The sequence below is a fragment of the Rhinolophus hipposideros genome, assembly GCF_964194185.1.
Source record: "Rhinolophus hipposideros genome assembly, chromosome: 20".
Classification (NCBI taxonomy): Eukaryota; Metazoa; Chordata; class Mammalia; order Chiroptera; family Rhinolophidae; genus Rhinolophus; species Rhinolophus hipposideros.
Genome location: NC_138066.1, coordinates 16,707,897 through 16,729,248, shown reverse-complemented (window position 1 = coordinate 16,729,248; position 21,352 = coordinate 16,707,897). Strand labels below are relative to the sequence as shown.

Genomic DNA, 21,352 nt, shown 5'->3' with positions numbered 1-21,352 from the left:
CTACCACTTTATATTTTCCTTTCCTCCTCTTTTTTATAGCAGAGGGGAGGAGCCCTTCTCCTCTCATTATATTCCTAAGAAGGAATGCATACTCTGCTCTGACAAGTCTCAAGGCTGTATTTATTTATAGAGGTAGGCAAAAGGGGCCTACCTCTTGGAGGTGATGGGGCCTCCTACTTGTCCAGGCAGCAGGTGATGGGGCCTTCTCCAGGGTGGTGATGGAGGCAGGACAGGACCAACATTTCCTCCCTGCTTTCGCTACTGTACCTGACAAGTTGACCAGTATCTCTATTTGGAAACTTTTCTCACTGGGAACCACTTTACTTGGGCTCTCTGCATTCTTCACTGATTTTCCTTCTCCAAGTACAGTAGATCCTCATTATTCACCGTAGTATGTTCCATAAAGTTGCCATGGATACTGAACCATTGTACCTATAGGATCAAGGCCAGAGTTTTAGTCCTCCATACCTGAATGCCATGTCCCACTGTTCCTCTGAACAGACTGTCATTCTGATCTGGGAGACCAAGTGGGAGAGTAACTGGAGAGCCTTGTCCCATATCATGGATGATTCTCCTGTACCTACCTTTGTCAGAGTTTAGTTAATTGGATAAAATTAAAATCTACAAGTCCACACAATAAATAAAAGAATAAAATGAAAGTTTTATGAAAAACAGGTTATTTGTAGAGCTTCAAAATACCTTCTCACAAAATAATTATTAAATACAAAGGAAAAAAAGAATAACTTTACCATGAAGAAGCCTGGCAGACACAGCCTTAAGTGATCAAATTGAACATCAATGACAAGACCATTCAAAATCATGTGCTGCCTTATAGAATACAGTGAGAAAAATATAATATTTACTTCTGTGATATTCCTGCCAAAAATGTATAATCCAAATTTAATCATAAGTTGAACCCATATTGAGGGACATTCAAAAGTATTGTATCTTAAAAATTGTCAATGTCATGCCTTCAACTTTCACTTTAAAAGACTAGGGAAAGAAGAGCAAATTCAACCCAAAATAAACAGAACAAAGACAATTTTAAAAATCAAAGGAGAAATCAATTAAATAGGAAGCAAAAACTGGAGAAAATCAGTGAAGTCAAAAACTAGTTCTTTGAGGAAATTAATAAAATTGATAAACCTCTGGCGAGATTGATCAGGAAAAAAAGAAAGAAGACACTAATTACCAATATCAAGAATGAGAGGTGTCATCACTACAGATTTTTAAGATATTAAAAGGATTATAGGGACATATTATAAACAATTTTATGTTAATAAATTTAACTTATATAAAATGAACAATTTCCTTGAAGGATGCAAATGATCAAAGCTTACTTACTTTTGCTACAAAGGATATTATTTGACATTTGATTGAAACTTGAATGAGGTTTGAGGATTACATGGTAGTTATTTATCAGTATTAATGGCCTGATTTAATGGATTTATTATGGTTCTTTAGTAAAATGTTCTTGTTTATAGGAAATAAACACTACTAAAGTGTTTAGGAATGGTGGGGCATCGGGTCAGCAATTTGCTCTATTCACTTGAAAATGTTCTTTGAACTCTACTTGTAATTTTTTTTGCTAAGTTTGAGATTATTTAAAAAATAGGGGCCGGCCGGTGGCGCAGGCGGTTGGAGCTCCATGCTCCTAACTCCGAAGGCTGCCGGTTCGATTCCCACATGAGCCAGTGGGCTCTCAACAACCAAAAAAAATAAAATAATAAAATAATAGAAAATAACTTTAACAATACTTGTGTGCCCCTATTTAACAGGAACGTTTTTTAATAGGCAAGTTTTTTTCTTACAGCGGAAAGGAAGCCTCCTTTATTTAATATGAATGCAATGAGTGCCTTATATCACATAGCCCAAAATGAGTCCCCTACACTACAGTCTAATGAATGGTGAGTATTGCTAAGATATATTAGTCAACATTGTATAATACAAATTAAATGCATTTTAATGATATTATCAATTGATTTCATTTCAACTAGGCAAAATATATTACTAGCTGAAGAGATATTAAAATATGTTTATTTCCTGGAACAATAGTGTAATTAATCCATCATTGCTTTGGAGTATGTTTTTATTGGCTTGTTCAGAGACATTATCCTGTATGTTTTTGGTTTGTGAAATTCCCTCAGTGAACCTGTGTTAAATAAATTATTGGCAAAGATAAAATAAAATGAAATAAAATAAAGTAGGTTTATTTTACCCTTATATCATTTTTATCCTTTATTATGTCTGCTTCTTATAGCATGTATATGTCAGTGATGACACTTGGAAGCAAAAAGTATTGCTTTTTACAAAAATTTATATACATATATATTGAACTTTAGGAACACATATCCCTGATTATATAATAAATAGCATGATTAAAATTAATGTTTTATAACTAAAATATGTAGATTGCCATACATGTATGTTATTACGTTGTTATTCATAGTGCTCTGATGTTCTTTTTCCTAGTGCTTTCTTGATTTGATAAAATTAAGTTTATTTCTGTAAAGAAGTTTATGTAGAACAGTTTGACAATTTTAGAAAATTAGGATTTTTACCAGTGATAGAAAATTTTAATGGGAAATTAATTCCTCAGGTGTGTCTAGCATTTGAAAAATTCTAGAGGACTATCTAGTATGTTTAAAAAATATTAAAATTTACAAGTAGATGCATATATATTAGCAATGCTTTATTTTTTAAAAGATTTTAAAGATTACATAATTAAGGCACATTCATAGATTTTTGCTACTTATGTAAAAGATATATAGAAGTAATCTTTTGGCACAGAATTTAGTATTATGGTACATATGAGTAATAAATATATTGAACACAGACTGTCTTTACACTGTGTTTGATACTTTGTGGATTCAAAAAAGAATTCTTGACTACAAAGAACTTAAAATCTTATTTGACTATTGAAGACAAACATTGATGGAGTAATTATTACTAACTGCCTTACTCACTGAACTCTCATCAATAACACGCTTTAATAATATGTTGCAGACTTCTAATGTTTTAAGAAATATCTTAATTGGTTTTCTGGGTTTAATGGAGGTTTTATCCATTTGTTCAGAGACACCAAATACTCTCAGGTATAAAAAAATACTCCCTCTAAAGCAGAGTGATGTTCTGAAACATGCTACATACAAAGATGATCCAAGGGGCGAACAAGAAAGAGATGGCTTAGAGAAAAGAGAAAAAAAATTGAGAAGAATGTTATCTTAGATTTGAATGTAAAAAAGAAAAAGATTGATTTCCTTAATTTTGCCGCAATTTAGAAAAAGTTATGATACTTAAATATATGGGAACAGGATTTTTAAATAATCTGTACAAGTTTATCTTCGAAAAGTAGTAGATTCATTGGTTGCTTTAGATGGTTTTCATGGACTTACATGAAATACAGTTTATCATGTCTGCTTTTTTAATAATTTCTATTCCATCTCCCCTCCCACCAATAGGCACATAAGTTGATTTGTGGATGTGTTTTTAAAGGAAATAGCAATATGTTCACTTGATACTTTCCTTTACAATAGGTCTGATTATTTTCGCAACTTTGTAGATTCTTGCCTCCAGAAAATCCCTCAAGATCGCCCTACATCAGAGGAACTTTTAAAGGTCAGTTCTATTGTACTCTAAATCTGTTTTCTACCCCTCAGAAATTATTTTAAAGGATGTGCTTTATTCCTCTTTGATTCTGAATCCGTATTAAGTATGCTTTACTAGATTTTACTAAAATACTAATTTTATATACTGTTCTCTCTTGGAACTTTTCTTAGATGCTAAGTTTTTTCCTTTTTTTCCCCCCAAAATTGATTAACTGCTTTTACCATGGCTGAATAGAAATATACTGTGAAAAATTCAAAATAGTACTAATTTGCTAAATATTTATATGTACAAGAATATATTCATGAGTCATAATTATATAATTTAATTTATATGGAATAATGTTATATTTCAAAGCTGGTAAAACAATTTAACTTTGAATTTAATTTTTATATCTATAATATAATACTTTATATATTGACCTGTCCTATATTAAAATAATATGAAAGAGAAATTACATGTAATATATTAACATAAATATTGTGGGAGAAAAGATTTCAAAAGAAACTTAAAAATGTATATCATTTTTGTTTATTTTCTAGAAATATATTTTTCTAACTTAGTAATGAAATTTTTTTTAAATCAGGTAAATTCAATTAAGTTTTTAATAAATTTGGTTGCCTAATTTAAATACATGATTGGTATATGCTCTCTGTTCTCAAAAACTCATTTCATTTGGAGGTTCACCATCTTATTAATAGCAATAATAGTACTGTTGAACTTAATGTACTTCTCAGAACATCTAGATAAGACATTAGTAAGTAGGATTTGACTCTCTCTTTGTGACCCTAAGGAATCTTATTGATTTTTCACTACAAGATTTAAACAGTCTATTATTCCATGACTGTTTTAGAATTTCAAAGAGGTTCAGTTTATTTTCACTAGTGGAATAAATAGGTACTCATAATAGCAACAAAAGGTTTAATATAGCTAGGAGTTATGTTAGTGAAAAATGAGCAAACTCTATATGTAGAAAACTATCAAACTTAGAAACATTAATTTTTTATAAGATTGAATATTGTAAATAGTGGCACATACCAAGAAGCTAAGGTTCAGGAAAAAAAGGAAGAATGTGACTGGCTTCTTACACTTGCCTGTGTATAAACTCCTTTGATAATAACCCAATCAACCAGGGCCAGATATTTGGTACTTGGGGATTATATCCAAAGTCTGCATATAGTATTCATTTAGCTGGTCCATAGCGTGTATTGGCACAGCCTTATTGGAAATGACAGAAAATATTTATCAAGTGCGTCTTTTCCTTTGGCCCAATTACATTTCTGTAGCAGTCCATCATAAGAAAAAAAATTAATAGAAAAAATTTTTTAATGTATGAAGGTATTTATCTCAGAATTAAAAATTAGAAGTAACGATCCAGAATTAGGGTAAAGGTTAAATAATTTTGGCATAAATGTTTGATGAAATGTTCTGTTGGAATTATGTTTATGAGTTTGAAATAGTAACATAATATTATGACAGTGCAAGTAGAATAAAATACATAGTTACAACTCTTTGCATAGAAAAGAAATAAATTTAAACTATCAAAGAAAGTAAAAGTGTTTCAAGAATTCAAGGGCATCTCATGAACTCAAGGTAGAAGGTATTTTTCTGCAATCTATGTGCTAACTATGTATCTACAAAACAAAATCTATACATGGAAAATTTCTGAAAAGAAATATACCAACACGGGAATCTAAAGTAGAGCATAGGGAATATAGCCAATAATATCGTAATAACTATGAATGGTGCTGGGTGGGTACTAGACTTATTGGGGGGATTATTTAATAAGTTATGTAAATGTCTAACCACTATGCTATATACCTGAAACTAATATAATACTAAATGTCAACTGTAATTGAAAAAAATTAAAAAGTAAAAGAATAAATAAAAATAAAAGAAACATACCAAAATGTAACAATGGTAATTCTAATGGTGGAATTGTTTTCCTGTATTTGATACGGTTGAGCTTTATTAAATGTTAGTGGTAAAAATCACTAATAATATGATGGCTTTTAATCAACTGCTAGTGTTTTATGAAATGTTGCTTATGCAACCTATAAAGGAACCCATAATATCCAATTTCATGTGACATAAAACCACCATCGGTAAATACATTCCTTTTGAAACCTAATATACTCGTAACTCAGAACTGAACAGGTCTTTTCTGTGAAATTGACAGTTCTAAGAATATGTAAACCTTTATTTACCCTTTATTTAGGGCTCTAGTTAGACTTAATTCTTAATATTTAACTAACTAGAACTTTTTATTATTTCAACTTTGCATTTTCAATTGACCAACAAAGGTATCATGTTCAAAGTTTTTATAAAATGTACAGGGGCAGTTATGTAGACACAGAGTGTGTGTGTATAAATGACAATTTTGTAACTATAAGAAGTCAGAAGTGTAATAGAATTAGAGAGCTATAGATTATATGCATTATCTATCATGATTACTTAGGATAGGTCTGAGAAATGGTATATTTATGCAAATTGAAAAAATATATAGGTTTCAACCTGACTTTTACCTTCTACTGTTATGTAGCACATGTTTGTACTTCGGGAGCGCCCTGAAACAGTGTTAATAGATCTCATTCAAAGGACAAAGGATGCAGTAAGAGAGCTAGACAATCTCCAGTATCGAAAGATGAAGAAACTCCTTTTCCAGGAGGCACATAACGGACCAGCAGTAGAAGCACAGGAAGAAGAAGAGGTAATAATTTAGAAATTACTCAAATTTTGAGCTCTCTTTATCAGCTTCCTTGTGCACTTTGTCTTGCCACAGATCTTTTAGATCAGTGGTTCCCAGATTGTGTCTTCTTAACACTTGTCCTATAAGATCCCAGATAGGAAAAAAGATTTTGCATTATTTAAACCCAATCCCTTTATAGTGCACACATTGGCATAGTACAGCTCTGCAAAGTCTTTTATTAAAGAAACCTGTTCAACTTTATTTAATCTAGTCCCTCTCAAATTACTTGGCCACTGAACCCTTTTTTACCTGATTGTTCAATTCCATGGAACACACTTTTGGAAGTATTTGAAATTATAGACTCCAGAAGTTGACAGCATTTACTCCAAAGTCATTAGAAACTTTCCAAGCGTTCTCTGTCACAAGAGTAGATTCTTTTCAGTTCTTCCCAATTTCTTTTCATCTACACAATTCTAAAATACTCATTTTACAGATGACTAAAGCAGGGCTCAGAATGGTTAACTAACTCACCAACGGTAGAGGGTGTAAGTTCAAATTCATGTATCACTCATTTTCAAGGCCAAGTTCTTTCCATGTTGCTTTTAGGGAGAATGGAAATACAAATTTGCAATCAAAATGTTAAAGAACTTCCTCATAAAGAAATGTGTATGTAAAGCTTATTATTAGTGACACTATCTTTTTTCACTCTAAATATTTTCAGTTTTCTTCTTCGTTCTTGTCAGAATTCCAAAGCTGTGATTCTTTTGTACTGCTTTCCAGTGAAAGAGATCACTTTGCATTCTGAAACCAGGAGCAGTAGTCACTTTTCTTTTTAATAGCACTAAATAATTAATGAACTATAAAATACAAGACTTTCTTAAGTTAAGTTTTGAGTTTTTTGGTTTGTTTTTATTTTTTAGTTCTTACAGTTGTCATTAGAAAATTGGGGCTATTTTAAATATGTGAAATACTTTAGTAAAGTTGTAAAATTAATAAAATTCTAATGTAGTTAAATCTATAATAGCATCTCTGTTAGGCTAAGGATATAAAAAAAGTGTGTGTGTGTGTGTGTGTGTGTGTGTGTGTGTATACACCATGTATCTATATTTATTAAATTCTGCATATCTTACAGAATTTTGATAATGGTAGGACCATTATAATGTTGGTGTCCAAATACCATTGTTTGCCTTGTTACTTCAGAAAAACATTCTTAGGATTGTGATTAAATATATATGTAATATGTAATTTTCAATTTACACACAAATAGATAGGAGATAATGTTAATTTTTTGGTGGTATAGACTAGAGACTATATTCTGAGGAAGAAAGGAAAATATACTTATAAAAGGCTTCAATAAAAAAATCAATAAAATGGAGTTGTTTACAGGATTTAAAAAGATGCTTAAGTCTTGTTTTTTTTCTTAATTTATTGGGGTGACAATTAGTAAAATTACAAAGATTTCAGGTGTACAATTCTGTATTATATTATCTATAAATCCCATTGTGTGTTCACCACCCAGAGTCAGTTCTCCTTTCATCACCATGTATTTGATCCCCTTTACCTTCATCTCCCATCCCCCACCCCTTTACCCTCTGGTAACCACTAAACTATTGTCTGTGTCTATGAGTTTTTGTTTCTTATTTGTTTGTCTTGTTCTTTTGTTGTTTTTGGTTTATATACCACATATCAGTGAAATCATATGGTTCTCTGCTTTTTCTGTCTGACTGGTCTTGTTTTAACCATGAGAATCATTGAGAAATGAGCAGAATCTCTCTATATATACCCCATGAGATCTGTGGTAGAAATATATTTCAAAAAATGTCTAACAATTTAGAGAAAATGCTGCATTTTGGAAATAAACCCAAAACTGATGAGCTGACTTTTTTACACAGTTGGTTGGGTTTTTTGTTATTTACTTGTTGGTCATTTTTATTTGTTTTACTCTTAAGTAATAGTTGGTAAACTTCCTGGTCTTGACAAATAAAGCAAATTTCTCATGATAGACCTCTGACTTTCTAAAGACTGTGTGCCAAGCAGTGTGCTAAGTCATTATACTCAAGAATTCAAAAGAAATAATAGATTTTTCACCTAATGCTCTTTTCCCTTAGGAACAAGATCATGGTGTTGGACGGACAGGAACAGTGAACAGTGTGGGAAGTAATCAGTCTATTCCCAGCATGTCCATCAGTGCCAGTAGCCAAAGCAGTAGTGTTAACAGTCTTCCAGATGCCTCAGATGACAAGAGTGAGCTAGACATGATGGAGGGAGACCACACCGTGATGTCTAATAGCTCTGTTATCCATTTAAAACCTGTGAGTATTTGGGTTTCAGTGAAAAAAAATTTCAAGTTTGGTAAATAATTTTCTTCATCTAATTAGTTTAAGAGATTTTCTTTGATGTTTTAGAAGCTAATGTTTTGAGAATAGAAAAAGAATGTTTTTATATCTTAGAAGAAAGAAATACAGAAATATTATACAATATTATACAATATATTATTTGATGTTACTTAGATGGAAAATAAAGTACTTAAAAATACTAACTATACACATGACATTCATGAAAATTGTTGCCTTTAGGGAGTAGGAGAAAGGGTTAGGATGGGTGATGATCAAAAGTGACCTTTGCATTTTCCGTAATGTTTATATCTCTGAAATAAAACTGAGTGTAGCTGCAGAAAATTATAAATTCTGGGTATCAGAAATATGGGTGTTTGCTACATTATTCTTTGCACTTTGGCGTGTAAAAATTTAAATTTTTTAAAAAATATTTGAAGGTCAAGTATCTCCTTTTAGCAATCAATAAGAATGCTTCCTTTTTAACTTTACAGCTTTAAGTATTACCTAAAATGTTAGAAGGCACATTAGCTAAAAGGTACAACAAACGCAAGTGTCCAGTAACAGATGAATGGATAAGTAAAATGTGGGATATACAGCTAATGGAATATTCAGCTACAAAAAGGAATGAAATTCTGATAAAATGCTACAACATGAGTGAACCTTGAAAACATTATGCTAATTGATATCAGCTATATGCAAAAAGACAAATATTGTATAATTCCATTGATATGAAATATCTAGAATAGGCAAATTCATAGAAATTGGAATTAGATTAGAGGTTACCAGGGGCTGAGTAGAGAATAAAATGGAGGGTTTTTGTTAATGGATATAGAGTTTCCAATTGGGGTGATGAAAAAGTTTTGGAAATAATAGCAATGGTTGCACAACATTGAAAATGTAATTAATGCCACTGAAATGAATACTAAATAATGGCTAAAATGGCAAATTATATATATATTTTAACAGACACACGAAGTTATTAGGAATGATTAGTTAACTGGTAGTGTTATTCAGAGCAAAATCATGTTTAATTTTTATGTTCCTAGACAATAGAATCAGCAATAGAAAAAATTAGTCCCACAATTAGTTGGTTGCTATTTAATTGACTTCCTCTTCAGTTAATGAACTAAGATAATACATACGGAACGACATCAGTTCCTAAAATATTTACAATGATCTTTTGATTACTTATCTTGGACAAATGGCAGAAGTATTATGAGATATTTTTTTTTCATTTTTAAAATATTTTTATTAAAATATAGCTAGCATACAATATTATATTAGTTTCAGGTGTACATCAGTTATTCAACATGTATATACCTAAAGAAGTGATCACCATAATAAGTCCAGCAACCATCTGACACCGTACCACACTATCACAATATTATTGATTATATTCCATATGCTGTACATTTCATCCCTATGACTTATTTGTTTTATACCTGGAAATTTGGGCCTCTTCTTTATTATGAGATATTTTTAAGCTATATTACTTCTAAAACCCAATAGCCTTAGAGTAATTAATTTTATTACTGCTGTTTGAAATACTGGATATATGTTTCATCATTTTTGTTTTTAAGTTATATTAAAGCTTTTCAATTTTGCATATAATGAGTAGGATATAAATTTAGCCTTATATATGAATCTGTGTACTATTTCATACACTGAGGAGGTAATGTCTCCTGATTCTAATTATGTTGAAAATAAAATGTCAGCATTTTCGATTTTTGTTTGTTTTTGCTTTTAAAATTATGTATTTGAGATTTGTTGATCAAGTTGTGTTTAAACTAATTTTCTTGAAAGTTCAAATGAACTCCGTTCACCTCAGATATTATCGTCTCTTTCTTTGTCAAGGAGGAAGAAAATTACCGAGAAGAAGGAGATCCTAGAACCAGAGCATCGGATCCACAATCTCCACCCCAAGTCTCTCGTCATAAATCACACTATCGTAATCGAGAACACTTTGCTACTATACGGACGGCATCACTAGTATGTACCTCCCCAAATTAGAAGTATATTTTTCATGTTGGACCTTGGTACCTATGCTCAAGTACAATTATATCTTATTTTTTTGTATTTGGGGCTTATTTTGCAGAAGGCTCATTTAGCATTTAAGTGCCTATTATGAGAAAGATTATACAGAGCACTCTGAGAGGTGTTAAACTAACTATGTCTTCAAGACACATACACAAATAACTAACATATTAGAATATATTAAATGCTTAAGAAGTCTACGAGGTACTAAGTAGGAATTCAGATTACTTTTAATTCAGGCCATAAAGGAAGAATTTGTAAAACAAATTGTTTGAGCTTTAAATAAGTCAGTTTTAGGCACCAGGGAGAAATATGATTTCCATATAAGAATTAACAATAAGGAAATGCTGAGGCTAACCAAAATGAGGGAGAATGTTTGGGAAATGTTAGGTAATCCAATTTGATATACTTACAGTGTAATTCTTTCGATTTCCCAAATAGCAATAAAAATGGATTATTTGTTCATTACAAGAATGCTAGTGTAGTGGAGTACTTATAACCTTAATCAGTCAGATAAGTAGGACCAAAACGTGACAAAGGATACTAGGAACAGAAAGAAATTACATCAAGACATTACAGGAAAAGTAGGCTACTGGAAAATATGACAGAAAGAAAAAAAGAGATGGGAGTTATCTGAGTTACCCACTACATAAGCAGATTTTATAAATCCATGCTATTACCATGAATCCATATGACGTGAGATCAAAGACACCTCCACCCACCATAATTCAGGTCATTTCTACTATTCTGGAACATGTAAATAACTCTTTGAACAGAGCAAGTGGCAAAAATTGTTTAATTTTTTAATGACTATTTTAATAAATACCTAGAAAAGAGCCAGCTGTGGGAAAACATCTTTGTTACTTGGCATATATTGCTTCCCAAGCAAGTCTTATGTCCCAAAATTTGGCTCCCTCAAATTAATTAAGGACACTTAAGTTATGGATTTAGAAAACTTAAGATCTATATCCTTAAACCTAATAATTCCATTTACTTCAAATAAAAATTCAGAGAATATATAGATTTATGTACAAAGATAAGCATGCTATATATATTATTCATTACCGTGTTTCCCCCAAAATGAGACCTAACCAGAAAATAAGCCCTAGCATGATTTTTCAGGATGACATCCCCTGAACATAAGCCCTTTTGGAGGTTTTGCTCTTTTGGAGCAAAACTTAATATAAGACCTGGTCTTATTTTCAGGTATATTTACCATATACCATAACTCAGTCTAATTTCTTCTGCCTTAGATTTTTTTCATACAATAAAATGCTCAAATCTTAGATATTCAGTTTGACGAGTTTTACAATGGTACATACCTATGCTAACCATCACCTCCACCCACCAAAACAAAACCAAGATGTATAAAATTTCTTGTCATCCCAGAAAGTTCCCTTCATACCCCTTTTTAGTCATTTCCCCATTTGTGTGACCACCACTTTCTGTTTCTTCACTCTTGTTAGGTTTAACAGTTTTTGGATTTTATATAAATAGAATCACATACAATGTACTCCTTGTCTTGGGCTTATTTTGCTCAGCTTAATGTTTTTGAGATTCATCCATGTTGTTGTATTGTCTTTTTTATTACTGTAGTTTTCCATTGTGTGAATATACTACAAGTTTTTTTAATCCATTCTATTGATGAGCATTTGGTTTGAATCCCAATTGGGGCTATTACACACAAGGTTGCTATAAATATTCTTGCACAAGTCTTTATGTGAACATGATGTTTTAATTTCTTTTGGGTAAATTCCTAAGGTTGGAATTGCTGAATCGTAGGGTATAGGTATGTTTAACTTCATAAGAAACTCTCAAACAGTTTTCCAAATTGGTTGTACCATTTCACATTCTCTTCAGCAATGTATAAGAGTTCCAGCTGGTCCACATCCTCTCCAACATTTGGCGGTGTCAGTCTGTTTTTTTTCAGCTGTTCTAGTGGGTGTCAAATAGAATCTCAGTGGGGTTTTTTTGTTTTTGTTTTTTTCATTTCCCTATAACTAAAGATGTCAACATAAGAAGCACCTTTTCATGTGCTTATTGTCCATTCGTATCTCTCCTTTGGTGAAATGTCTCTTCAGGTTTTTTGCCTGATTTCTTATTCAGATGTTCATCTTTTTAATATAGATTTGTAGTTCTTTATATAGTCTAAATACAAGTATTATATCTCACATCTATTTTGCAAATATTTTTCTTCATCTGTGATTTACCTATTCTTTTTCTTACTTTTTTTTTTTTTAAGATTTTATTGGGGAAGGGGAACAGGACTTTATTGGGGAACAGTGTGTAGTTCCAGGCCTTTTTTGTTTTTGTTTTCCAAGTCAAGTTGTTATCCTTTCAATCTTAGTTGTGGAGGGCGCAGCTCAGCTCCAGTTACCGTTGTTAGTTGCAGGGGGCACAGCCCACCATCCCTTGCAGGAGTCGAACCGTCAACCTTGTGGTTGAGAGGATGCGCTCCAACCAACTGAGCCATCCGGGAGCTCAGTGGCAGCTCAGCTCAAGGTGCTGTGTTCAATCTTGTTCAATCTTAGTTGCAGAGAGCGGAGCCCACCATCCCCTGTGGGACTCGAGGAGTTGAACTGGCAACTCTCTCTTGTGGTTGAGAGCCCACTGGCCCATGTGGGAATCGAACCGGCAGCCTTTGGAGTTAGGAGCATGGAGCTCTAACTGCCTGAGCCACCGGGCTGGCCCCTCTTTTTCTTACTTTTGTCTTGATGAGAAATTGACTTTTTATCATTTTAAAATCCAGTTTAAACAACCCAATTAAAAAAATGGGTAAAGGACTTAAATAGACATTTCTTCAAAGAAGATATACAAATGGCCAATAAACACATGAAAGGTGCTCAACATCATTAGTCATTAGGGAAATGCAAATCAAAATCACAGTGAGGTACTGCCTCACATCCACCAGGATGTCTATTAAAAAAAAATAAAATGGAAAATAACAAGTGTTGGAGAGCTTACGGAGATAATGGAATTCCTGCATACTACTGGTAGGAATGTAAAATAGTTTGGCTGCTGTGGAAAACAGTTGATTATTACTCAAAAAATTAAACACAGAATTACCACATGACCCAGCAGTTCTACTCCGAGGTATATACCCAAAAGAATTGAAAACCGGTACTCAAACAAGTGCATGTACACATATGTTCATAAAATTACTATTCACAATAGCCAAAAGGTGGAAATAATACAAATATCCATCAATAGATGAATGGATAAACAAATTATGGTGTATGCATGTAGCTATATAAAAGAATGAAGCTCTGATACATGATATACAACATAAGTGAACCTTGAAAACATGCTAAAGGAAAGAAGCCAGACACAAAAGGTCATATACTATACAATTCTGTTTATATGAAATATCCAGAATAGTTAAATCTATAGAGACAGAACACAGATTGGTGGTTACCAGAAGGGGAGAATGGGGAGCAACTGTGTTACAGATACAGGGTTTCCTTCTGAGACGATAAATATATTTTGTAATTAGATAGTTGTTGTATAACATTGTGAATATACTAAATGCTACTGAGTTTTTCACTTTAAAATGATTGGTTTTATATTATGTGAATTTCCCCTCAATTTAAAAAATCTAATTTATACATTTTTTCTTTATCGTCAGTCCTTTTTGTGTACTGCCCAAGAAATATTTGCCTACCCCCAACGACATGAAGATAATTCTGTTTTTTTCTGCTTTATGATTCTGGGTTTTATGTTTAGGTTAAATGATTCTTTTCAAATTAATTTTTGTGTGTAGAGTAATATAGGAGTCAAGGTTTATTTATTTTTTTATACAGAGAATGAGTTGTTTTAGCAGTATTTGTTAAAAACACTTTCCTTTCCTCTTTGAATTAACTTGACTTTTTGGGAGAAAGTCAATTGACTGAATATGTATGGGTTTGTTTTTAAATTTTATTCTGTTCCTTTGATGTAGTCAGCCTGTCCTTCCAACCACACTGTTTTGATTACTGAAGTGTACATCTTCCAACTTTTGTTTCTCCCCTCAAGTTTGTTTTCACTATTCTAGGTCCTTTACATTCCTATGTAAATTTTAGAACCAGCTTGTCTATTTGTTTAAAAGACCTGCTGGAAATTTATCTGGAAACTGCTAGCTGGGATCTCTTAGTTTAATTGCCTACTTAGTTAATGAGTAGAGTGATCTAAAATGCTTTTGAAAAAACAAGTGTTTTTGCTTTATTTTATTTTATTTCCATTGTGTGTCTAGGTTACAAGGCAAATGCAAGAACATGAGCAGGATTCTGAGCTTAGAGAACAGATGTCTGGCTATAAGAGAATGAGGCGGCAACATCAAAAGCAGCTGATGACTCTGGAAAATAAGCTAAAGGCTGAGATGGACGAACATCGCCTCAGATTAGACAAAGATCTTGAAACTCAGCGTAACAATTTTGCTGCAGAAATGGAAAAACTTATCAAGAAACATCAGGCTGCTATGGAAAAAGAGGTGGCTGATTCAGTATTATTAATTTATTTATTCTAGCCGTGATCATCTTACAATTAACCAAGGTAGCATTTTGATATTAGGGTATCTGTTCCCCAGAACAAAGCAAATCAACTGGGGAAAGGGAGAAATATTTATATAATATGTATAATATCAAGTACTGAGTGTGGGAACCAATGGATATGGGATCATTTCCTGACACTTGACAGTTTTACAATGTTACACTGGTAAGTCATTCAACTGTTCTAGTCCAGGGGTACTCTGGTTATTTGAGGAGTTTGATAAATCATCCATTGATAGGTGATTTAGGTCTCAAAAAAATCATAATTTTCTTCTGTATATATTTTTGGAAGCATTTTAAAATGTCTAGCAGGATTTTTATGTCAGAATAATTGAAGATTATTACAATATTATACAGAACATGTTAGAGGTTATAAATTAAGAGAAATTTAAATTAAGATGTAGCCCATGTTTTTATTTACAAATAATTGTCATTCTAGTATATGATAAAGGTATATTTTATAAAGATTCTTGTTATGTGAAAAGTTTTATTCTGTTTTTGGTGTTCCATCTGTTGCATTTTATTTTGATAGTCACGTTTTTCAAGTAAAATGTAAGCTTCTCAGTAAATTCATGCAATATCAAATATGTCTGGCTAGTCCAAATTGAGGTATTATCATAGCTGTACCCTTTTCCCCAAGAAAAGAAGAACAACTCTCTCACAATAGTAGAGAAGGTGGCAAAATAATTTATGGTGAAAATAAATATTTGATTTTGAAATAATTTGGGGAAAAATGTACAGATATTTAGAATACTGTTGGGCATTGGCTAGTGTTTTTAATCACTTGGGAAGAGTTAGAAACATATTTAGGAAAGCAATTCATGAAACAAGGTGTGTAATGTGATTATAGATTTGTTTAAAAAATACATATGCATAGAAAAAATTAGGAAGGGTATGCACCAAAATGTTTACGTTGGCTATCTCTGGGTGCTGAAATCATATAAGATTTTTGTTCCTGTGTTTTTCTGTATTTCCTAAATGTACTACAATGGATATGTACTACATAATCAGGAATAAAACACTATTTTTTATATATATATATATAAACTATTTTATATATATATTTATATATATAAATAAATAAATATATATAAAATATGTATATATACATATATATACACATATATATAACTTATTTAACATTTTCATCTTATTTAGTATATAAGTTGAAGGTCGGTGTTTCATTTGAAGATAAATCTATTATTGAATACACACGTAAATCTAGATAAAAGATCACGACTTAATTATGTTTTTTAGATAAATGTATATGTGTTTTATTTTAACGGGAGGAGGGCATACTCCTGTTAAATGAGAGGAAAGAAAAAGTTGAAAACTTTTGACCGTGTTAAAGATCAACATTTTAAAGATTAACATTTAAAGTAAAAGAGTTCCAGTTTACTGGTTCTCTAAAATTCAAATAATAAAGATGCTGATTAATACTTATTAATAATTTTGGGGGAATTCTTATTTTGGTAATGCTTATATTGGTTTTATGTTCTTGGGAAAATAAAAATATCCTTGTGATGTGTATTAAACTGCTGCTTTAAATGTATCTACTTAATTAATTTGATCAATTTTTAAAAATTTCTTACAGGCTAAAGTGATGGCCAATGAAGAGAAAAAATTCCAGCAACATATTCAGGCCCAACAGAAGAAAGAACTGAATAGCTTTTTGGAGTCCCAGAAAAGAGAATATAAACTTCGAAAAGAACAGCTTAAGGAGGTACTTATTTTATAAAAATTTTCAAGCCAGTTATCTGATTATTGACCATATTCAATGTTGATCAACTCTTAGAACCATTAAGATAAATTTTTCTTCTCTTTAAAATAATTTTTTTTTCAAATACAGTTGACATTCAATATTATTAGTTTCAGGTGTGCAGCATAGTGGTTAGACATTTATATAATTTATGAAGTGATTCCCCCCTGATAAGACTAGTACCCACCTGGCACCATGCATAATTATTACAATATTATTAACTATGTTCCCTATGATATTAGCTATATTCCCTATGCAGGATAAATTTTTCTTCTGTTGTTTGTGGCCACTAAATGTATATCAGTTTGAATGAAGACATTGATTATAATCAACTACTTGTAATGGACTGAGAATCCTCAGCTGAGTAGACTCAAAAAAGAATCATCTCCTGAAAATATAAATTATTTTATCTACAATAGCCTTTTATGCACTTATTAAGTAACTGGCTCACTAGAAATAAAAATATTTGAGCTGTGATAAAAAGTCAGACATTCCTTTCTTTAAAAGTAAGCCACACTTCCTTCTTACTTTTGGCTCAGAAGATTATAATAAATTGTTCTTATTCCAGTTTTAACAGAGAGTGAGGATAAAAGGTATATTTGCTCATTACATTTTCTTTAATAGGAGAACATGTTGATTATTTCTTTATGGCTACATGATTTCATATTCATTTGCCCTTCATTCGCTGCTTTCTTGAACTTCTTTTAAAAGCATATGTAGTCTAACGTTAAAGAAGCCTTAATTGTTCCAAGGCAATTTGTGAAAGGGGATAATTATTCAGGACAGTGTTCGGGACAGAAAAATGATATGTCTCAATTTTATACCCCCTCTTACAGAGTGATTGAAAATTTTTAGTCCATAAAATTAATTGTTAGCACACTGATAAATTAATTGATTTTGATAATAATCTCTTTGATATTAATACTTTTGTGTGTGTAGGAATTTGCCTTATAATTACATATGTAAGTCTTATTATGGACATATTGGTGGCACAAAGACTTGCTATATATATATACCCTGCCAAGTGAGCTTCATTGACATGACTTTTCCAACTCTAAGGGTATAACCTGTAATATGTTCCCATGACTATAATGTAGAAGCCAAACTCTATACTGGAACATTAGTTTTGAAAAGATTGTAAATAGGGTTCACAACTTAAATAAATAGCCAACAAAATGCATTTCCATGGTTCCGCTTCCCAGTGAAATGAGAATTTAGTTTTATGGGTACATTGGTTTAGATAAGCCATTAGGCATGTAATTTACAGTTCTACTAATAAATTCATTTTCTTTTAGAAGCCAGATTTGTGTGTGTCTATTGAGAATAATGATTCTCTGTATAGAGCAGGGGTGTCCAAACTGTGGCCCGCAGGCCAACTGTGGCCCGCAATCCATTTTTAATTGGCCCGCAGCAAATTCCAAAAATATATTTAGTTTACTTACATAAACCAGGTGAGGCAATACGTACTTCACCTCGAGTGAGTGGCCTGGATGTTTGTGTATTTTACCGCATATGGCCCTTGTTAAAAAAATGTTGAAAAAGTTTGGACACCCCTGGGATAGAGGAAAGGACATACCAGAGTCTTGGTGGGGAATTTCCTTGGCAGGTGATTCTCTATGTATGTGCTTATGTTATCCCTGTCTCTTCCCATAGAGTGCATAGACATACACCTTTACCATGAGAGCTACTAATTTATGTGCTTTTTATTTTATGTGTTTGAATATCTTATGAGCTAAAGTTATAAAGAATTGGTCTCATTCTTGAATAACAGGGGAAGGACTGTAAGGTTAGTAGTCGTCTCTGAAAAATCATACTTAAAAAGGTGGCTGATTTATATTCTGTGCAATGTTGATGCTTTTTAGATTGAAAATATACTAGTATTAATTAGCATTCTAGGGTTTGCCTCATTGAGTGTATCATCAATGCTCTCATCTTGCCCAATATAAATGCATTTTTATTTAGGTAGTTTGAGAGATGATATTTAAAATGCTGTAGAAAAACATTGGTTTTGATTTGTTCAGTGGTTAATGCCGAATATTAAATACCATTCATAAGAAAAGTGTCTATTCTCTTATGGTTTTGGTGGTTTTCTATTTAATTTCCAGTTCTTTTATATTGAGTCCATCCGTAATTTTTCCGAAAACTCAATATTTATTTTAGACTGTCAAACGAAAAAGCAAAACATAACTATATTTTAGTTCTAATTTCAATTCACATGTGAATTCTACCTGAAAGCACTGCCTCTGTCTCAGGATTTAAAGAAAAATGTGTTTTACTTCACTTACTAATCATTTTGTGCTTTTAAAGCTCCAAACCATCATAAATGTAGCTGTGCAGAGTTAAAAGGTATGCATACTTTCTAGTATACATTTCTCTTTTCTTGTCCTACTTCATGAGTAATTCAAGGGAAAGGAAAATATTACCTACCTCCTTAATTTAAGGTCATTGCCCTGCCTGAGCGTTAGAGAGGACATAGGTAAAGTACTTTTATTTAAATTTACCAGGTATCAAATGGTATATTCATATAGTTAATTTTTATGTATTTTGAACTGAGTTGTTTTTTATGTTATTAGGAGCTGAATGAAAACCAGAGCACTCCAAAAAAAGAAAAACAAGAGTGGCTTTCAAAGCAGAAGGAGAATATACAGCATTTCCAAGCAGAAGAAGAGGCTAATCTCCTTCGACGTCAGAGACAATACCTAGAGCTGGAATGCCGTCGCTTCAAGAGAAGAATGTTACTTGGGCGCCATAACTTGGAACAGGACCTTGTCAGGGAGGTATGTTTGAGTGATAGGAAATCAGCATCTTTCCTGAAAACAAGTCAGTCATCTCCCAGCCTCCAGGCCTTTGCACTTGTATTTCCCTCTGCCTAAATCCTTTTTCCCCTGATCTCCATGACTTCTTTTCTCCTTTCCTTCATATCTCTCCTCAGAAATGACTTCCCTGATCACAAAATCCTTCTCCCTTTTTAAAATGTTTTTCTTTGTATTTCTCTTTCTTATGCGCGCGCACACACACACACACACACACACACACACACTTTTTTGGAGGAAGTCCCTCTCCCCCACTAGAATGGAAATTATATGAAGTCACAGATTTTGTTCAGGTCTTTATATCCCTAGTATCTGGCCTATAGTAGGCATTCAATAAATATTATATTAATAAATATTAAATTCATGAATGAAATTAGTATTAATTTTTAAATATGGGAAAATGAATCGGATAATTTATGCATTTTGATCTGAAATGGGTGCCATGAAATGTGTAACCATTTAACACATTTTATAATCATGTAATTATTAATTGGTCAACTGAAAAATCTCATACCAATGAAAAAAATAATTGTTCTCATTATCTTAACCTCTACTCTCACTGGATATATTACTTGTAATACAATTAAATAATATACTCTGAAGAAATTCAAAGGATGACTTAGGAGCCCTCTTCAAATATAAAATTAGGAAACAATAAAAGTAGGAAAGACATTAGGCCTGTTGATAGATTTGATGTCTTAAGCTTATGTATAAAATAGTATTAATGAATAGTAAATGAATAGAATAAGGAAATTTGTGCTACTAATTGCCCATTTACTACAGTAGAAGTCATAAAACTCTAATATTTACTATGTAGCCCTTATTGAATCAGAGGATTACATCTATTTCCTGGTTATTCTGTTTCTTAGGATTTTTTTTCTTGGCATTATACAGCAGCAAATTATACCTTTGTCTTTTGTGTTATGGATTAGGAGTTAAATAAAAGGCAGACCCAAAAGGACTTAGAGCATGCCATGTTACTGCGACAGCATGAATCCATGCAAGAACTGGAGTTCCGCCACCTCAACACAATTCAGAAGATGCGCTGTGAATTGATCAGATTGCAACATCAAACTGAACTCACTAACCAGCTGGAATATAATAAGCGAAGAGAACGAGAACTAAGGCGAAAGCATGTCATGGAGGTTCGACAACAGCCTAAGAGCCTGAAGGTAACTTTAACCTAAGTTTCTTGACAGGGAAAAGAGATAAAAGGTATCCACGTAAACAGTGTATGTTTAAGACAGATGTTTACCGTAAATAAATTGAATAAACTTTTTTCTTTCACTTTTAGCATGTTTGGTTAGTGGAGTGTCTGTAGCCATGGACTTTTGCTTATGCATTTCTCAACAGAGTACTAAAAAAATGGCCAAAACTTTTAACTGTAAGAAGTGCCACAAAGAATAAAAATTCTTATTTTAAATGTACCCAAATGTTCAATACTGATGTTACATGTCAGCATGCTAACTGTTGGCTTCTCTCTGTTCTAAGTAATACAGTTTGGGAATCTTATTTTTTCCAAATGTGATTTGTATCCAAAAAAGACACTAAGTTCCTAATCAGTACAGAAGCCAATGGATGCAAATGCCTTC

At 32.2% G+C, this 21,352-nt stretch overlaps 1 protein-coding gene across 1 annotated transcript in view; it reads left to right on the top strand.

The window, feature by feature from the left end:
• The window catches only part of TAOK1 (TAO kinase 1), a 136,194-nt gene that overhangs the window by 89,894 nt on the left and 24,948 nt on the right, over positions 1–21,352 (top strand). The window contains 9 exon segments of the mRNA XM_081027076.1: positions 1,814–1,907; positions 3,537–3,618; positions 6,149–6,316; positions 8,404–8,607; positions 10,486–10,620; positions 14,894–15,130; positions 16,783–16,911; positions 19,521–19,724; positions 20,693–20,932. Of these exon segments, the coding sequence (XP_080883202.1) occupies positions 1,814–1,907; positions 3,537–3,618; positions 6,149–6,316; positions 8,404–8,607; positions 10,486–10,620; positions 14,894–15,130; positions 16,783–16,911; positions 19,521–19,724; positions 20,693–20,932 (1,493 nt within the window).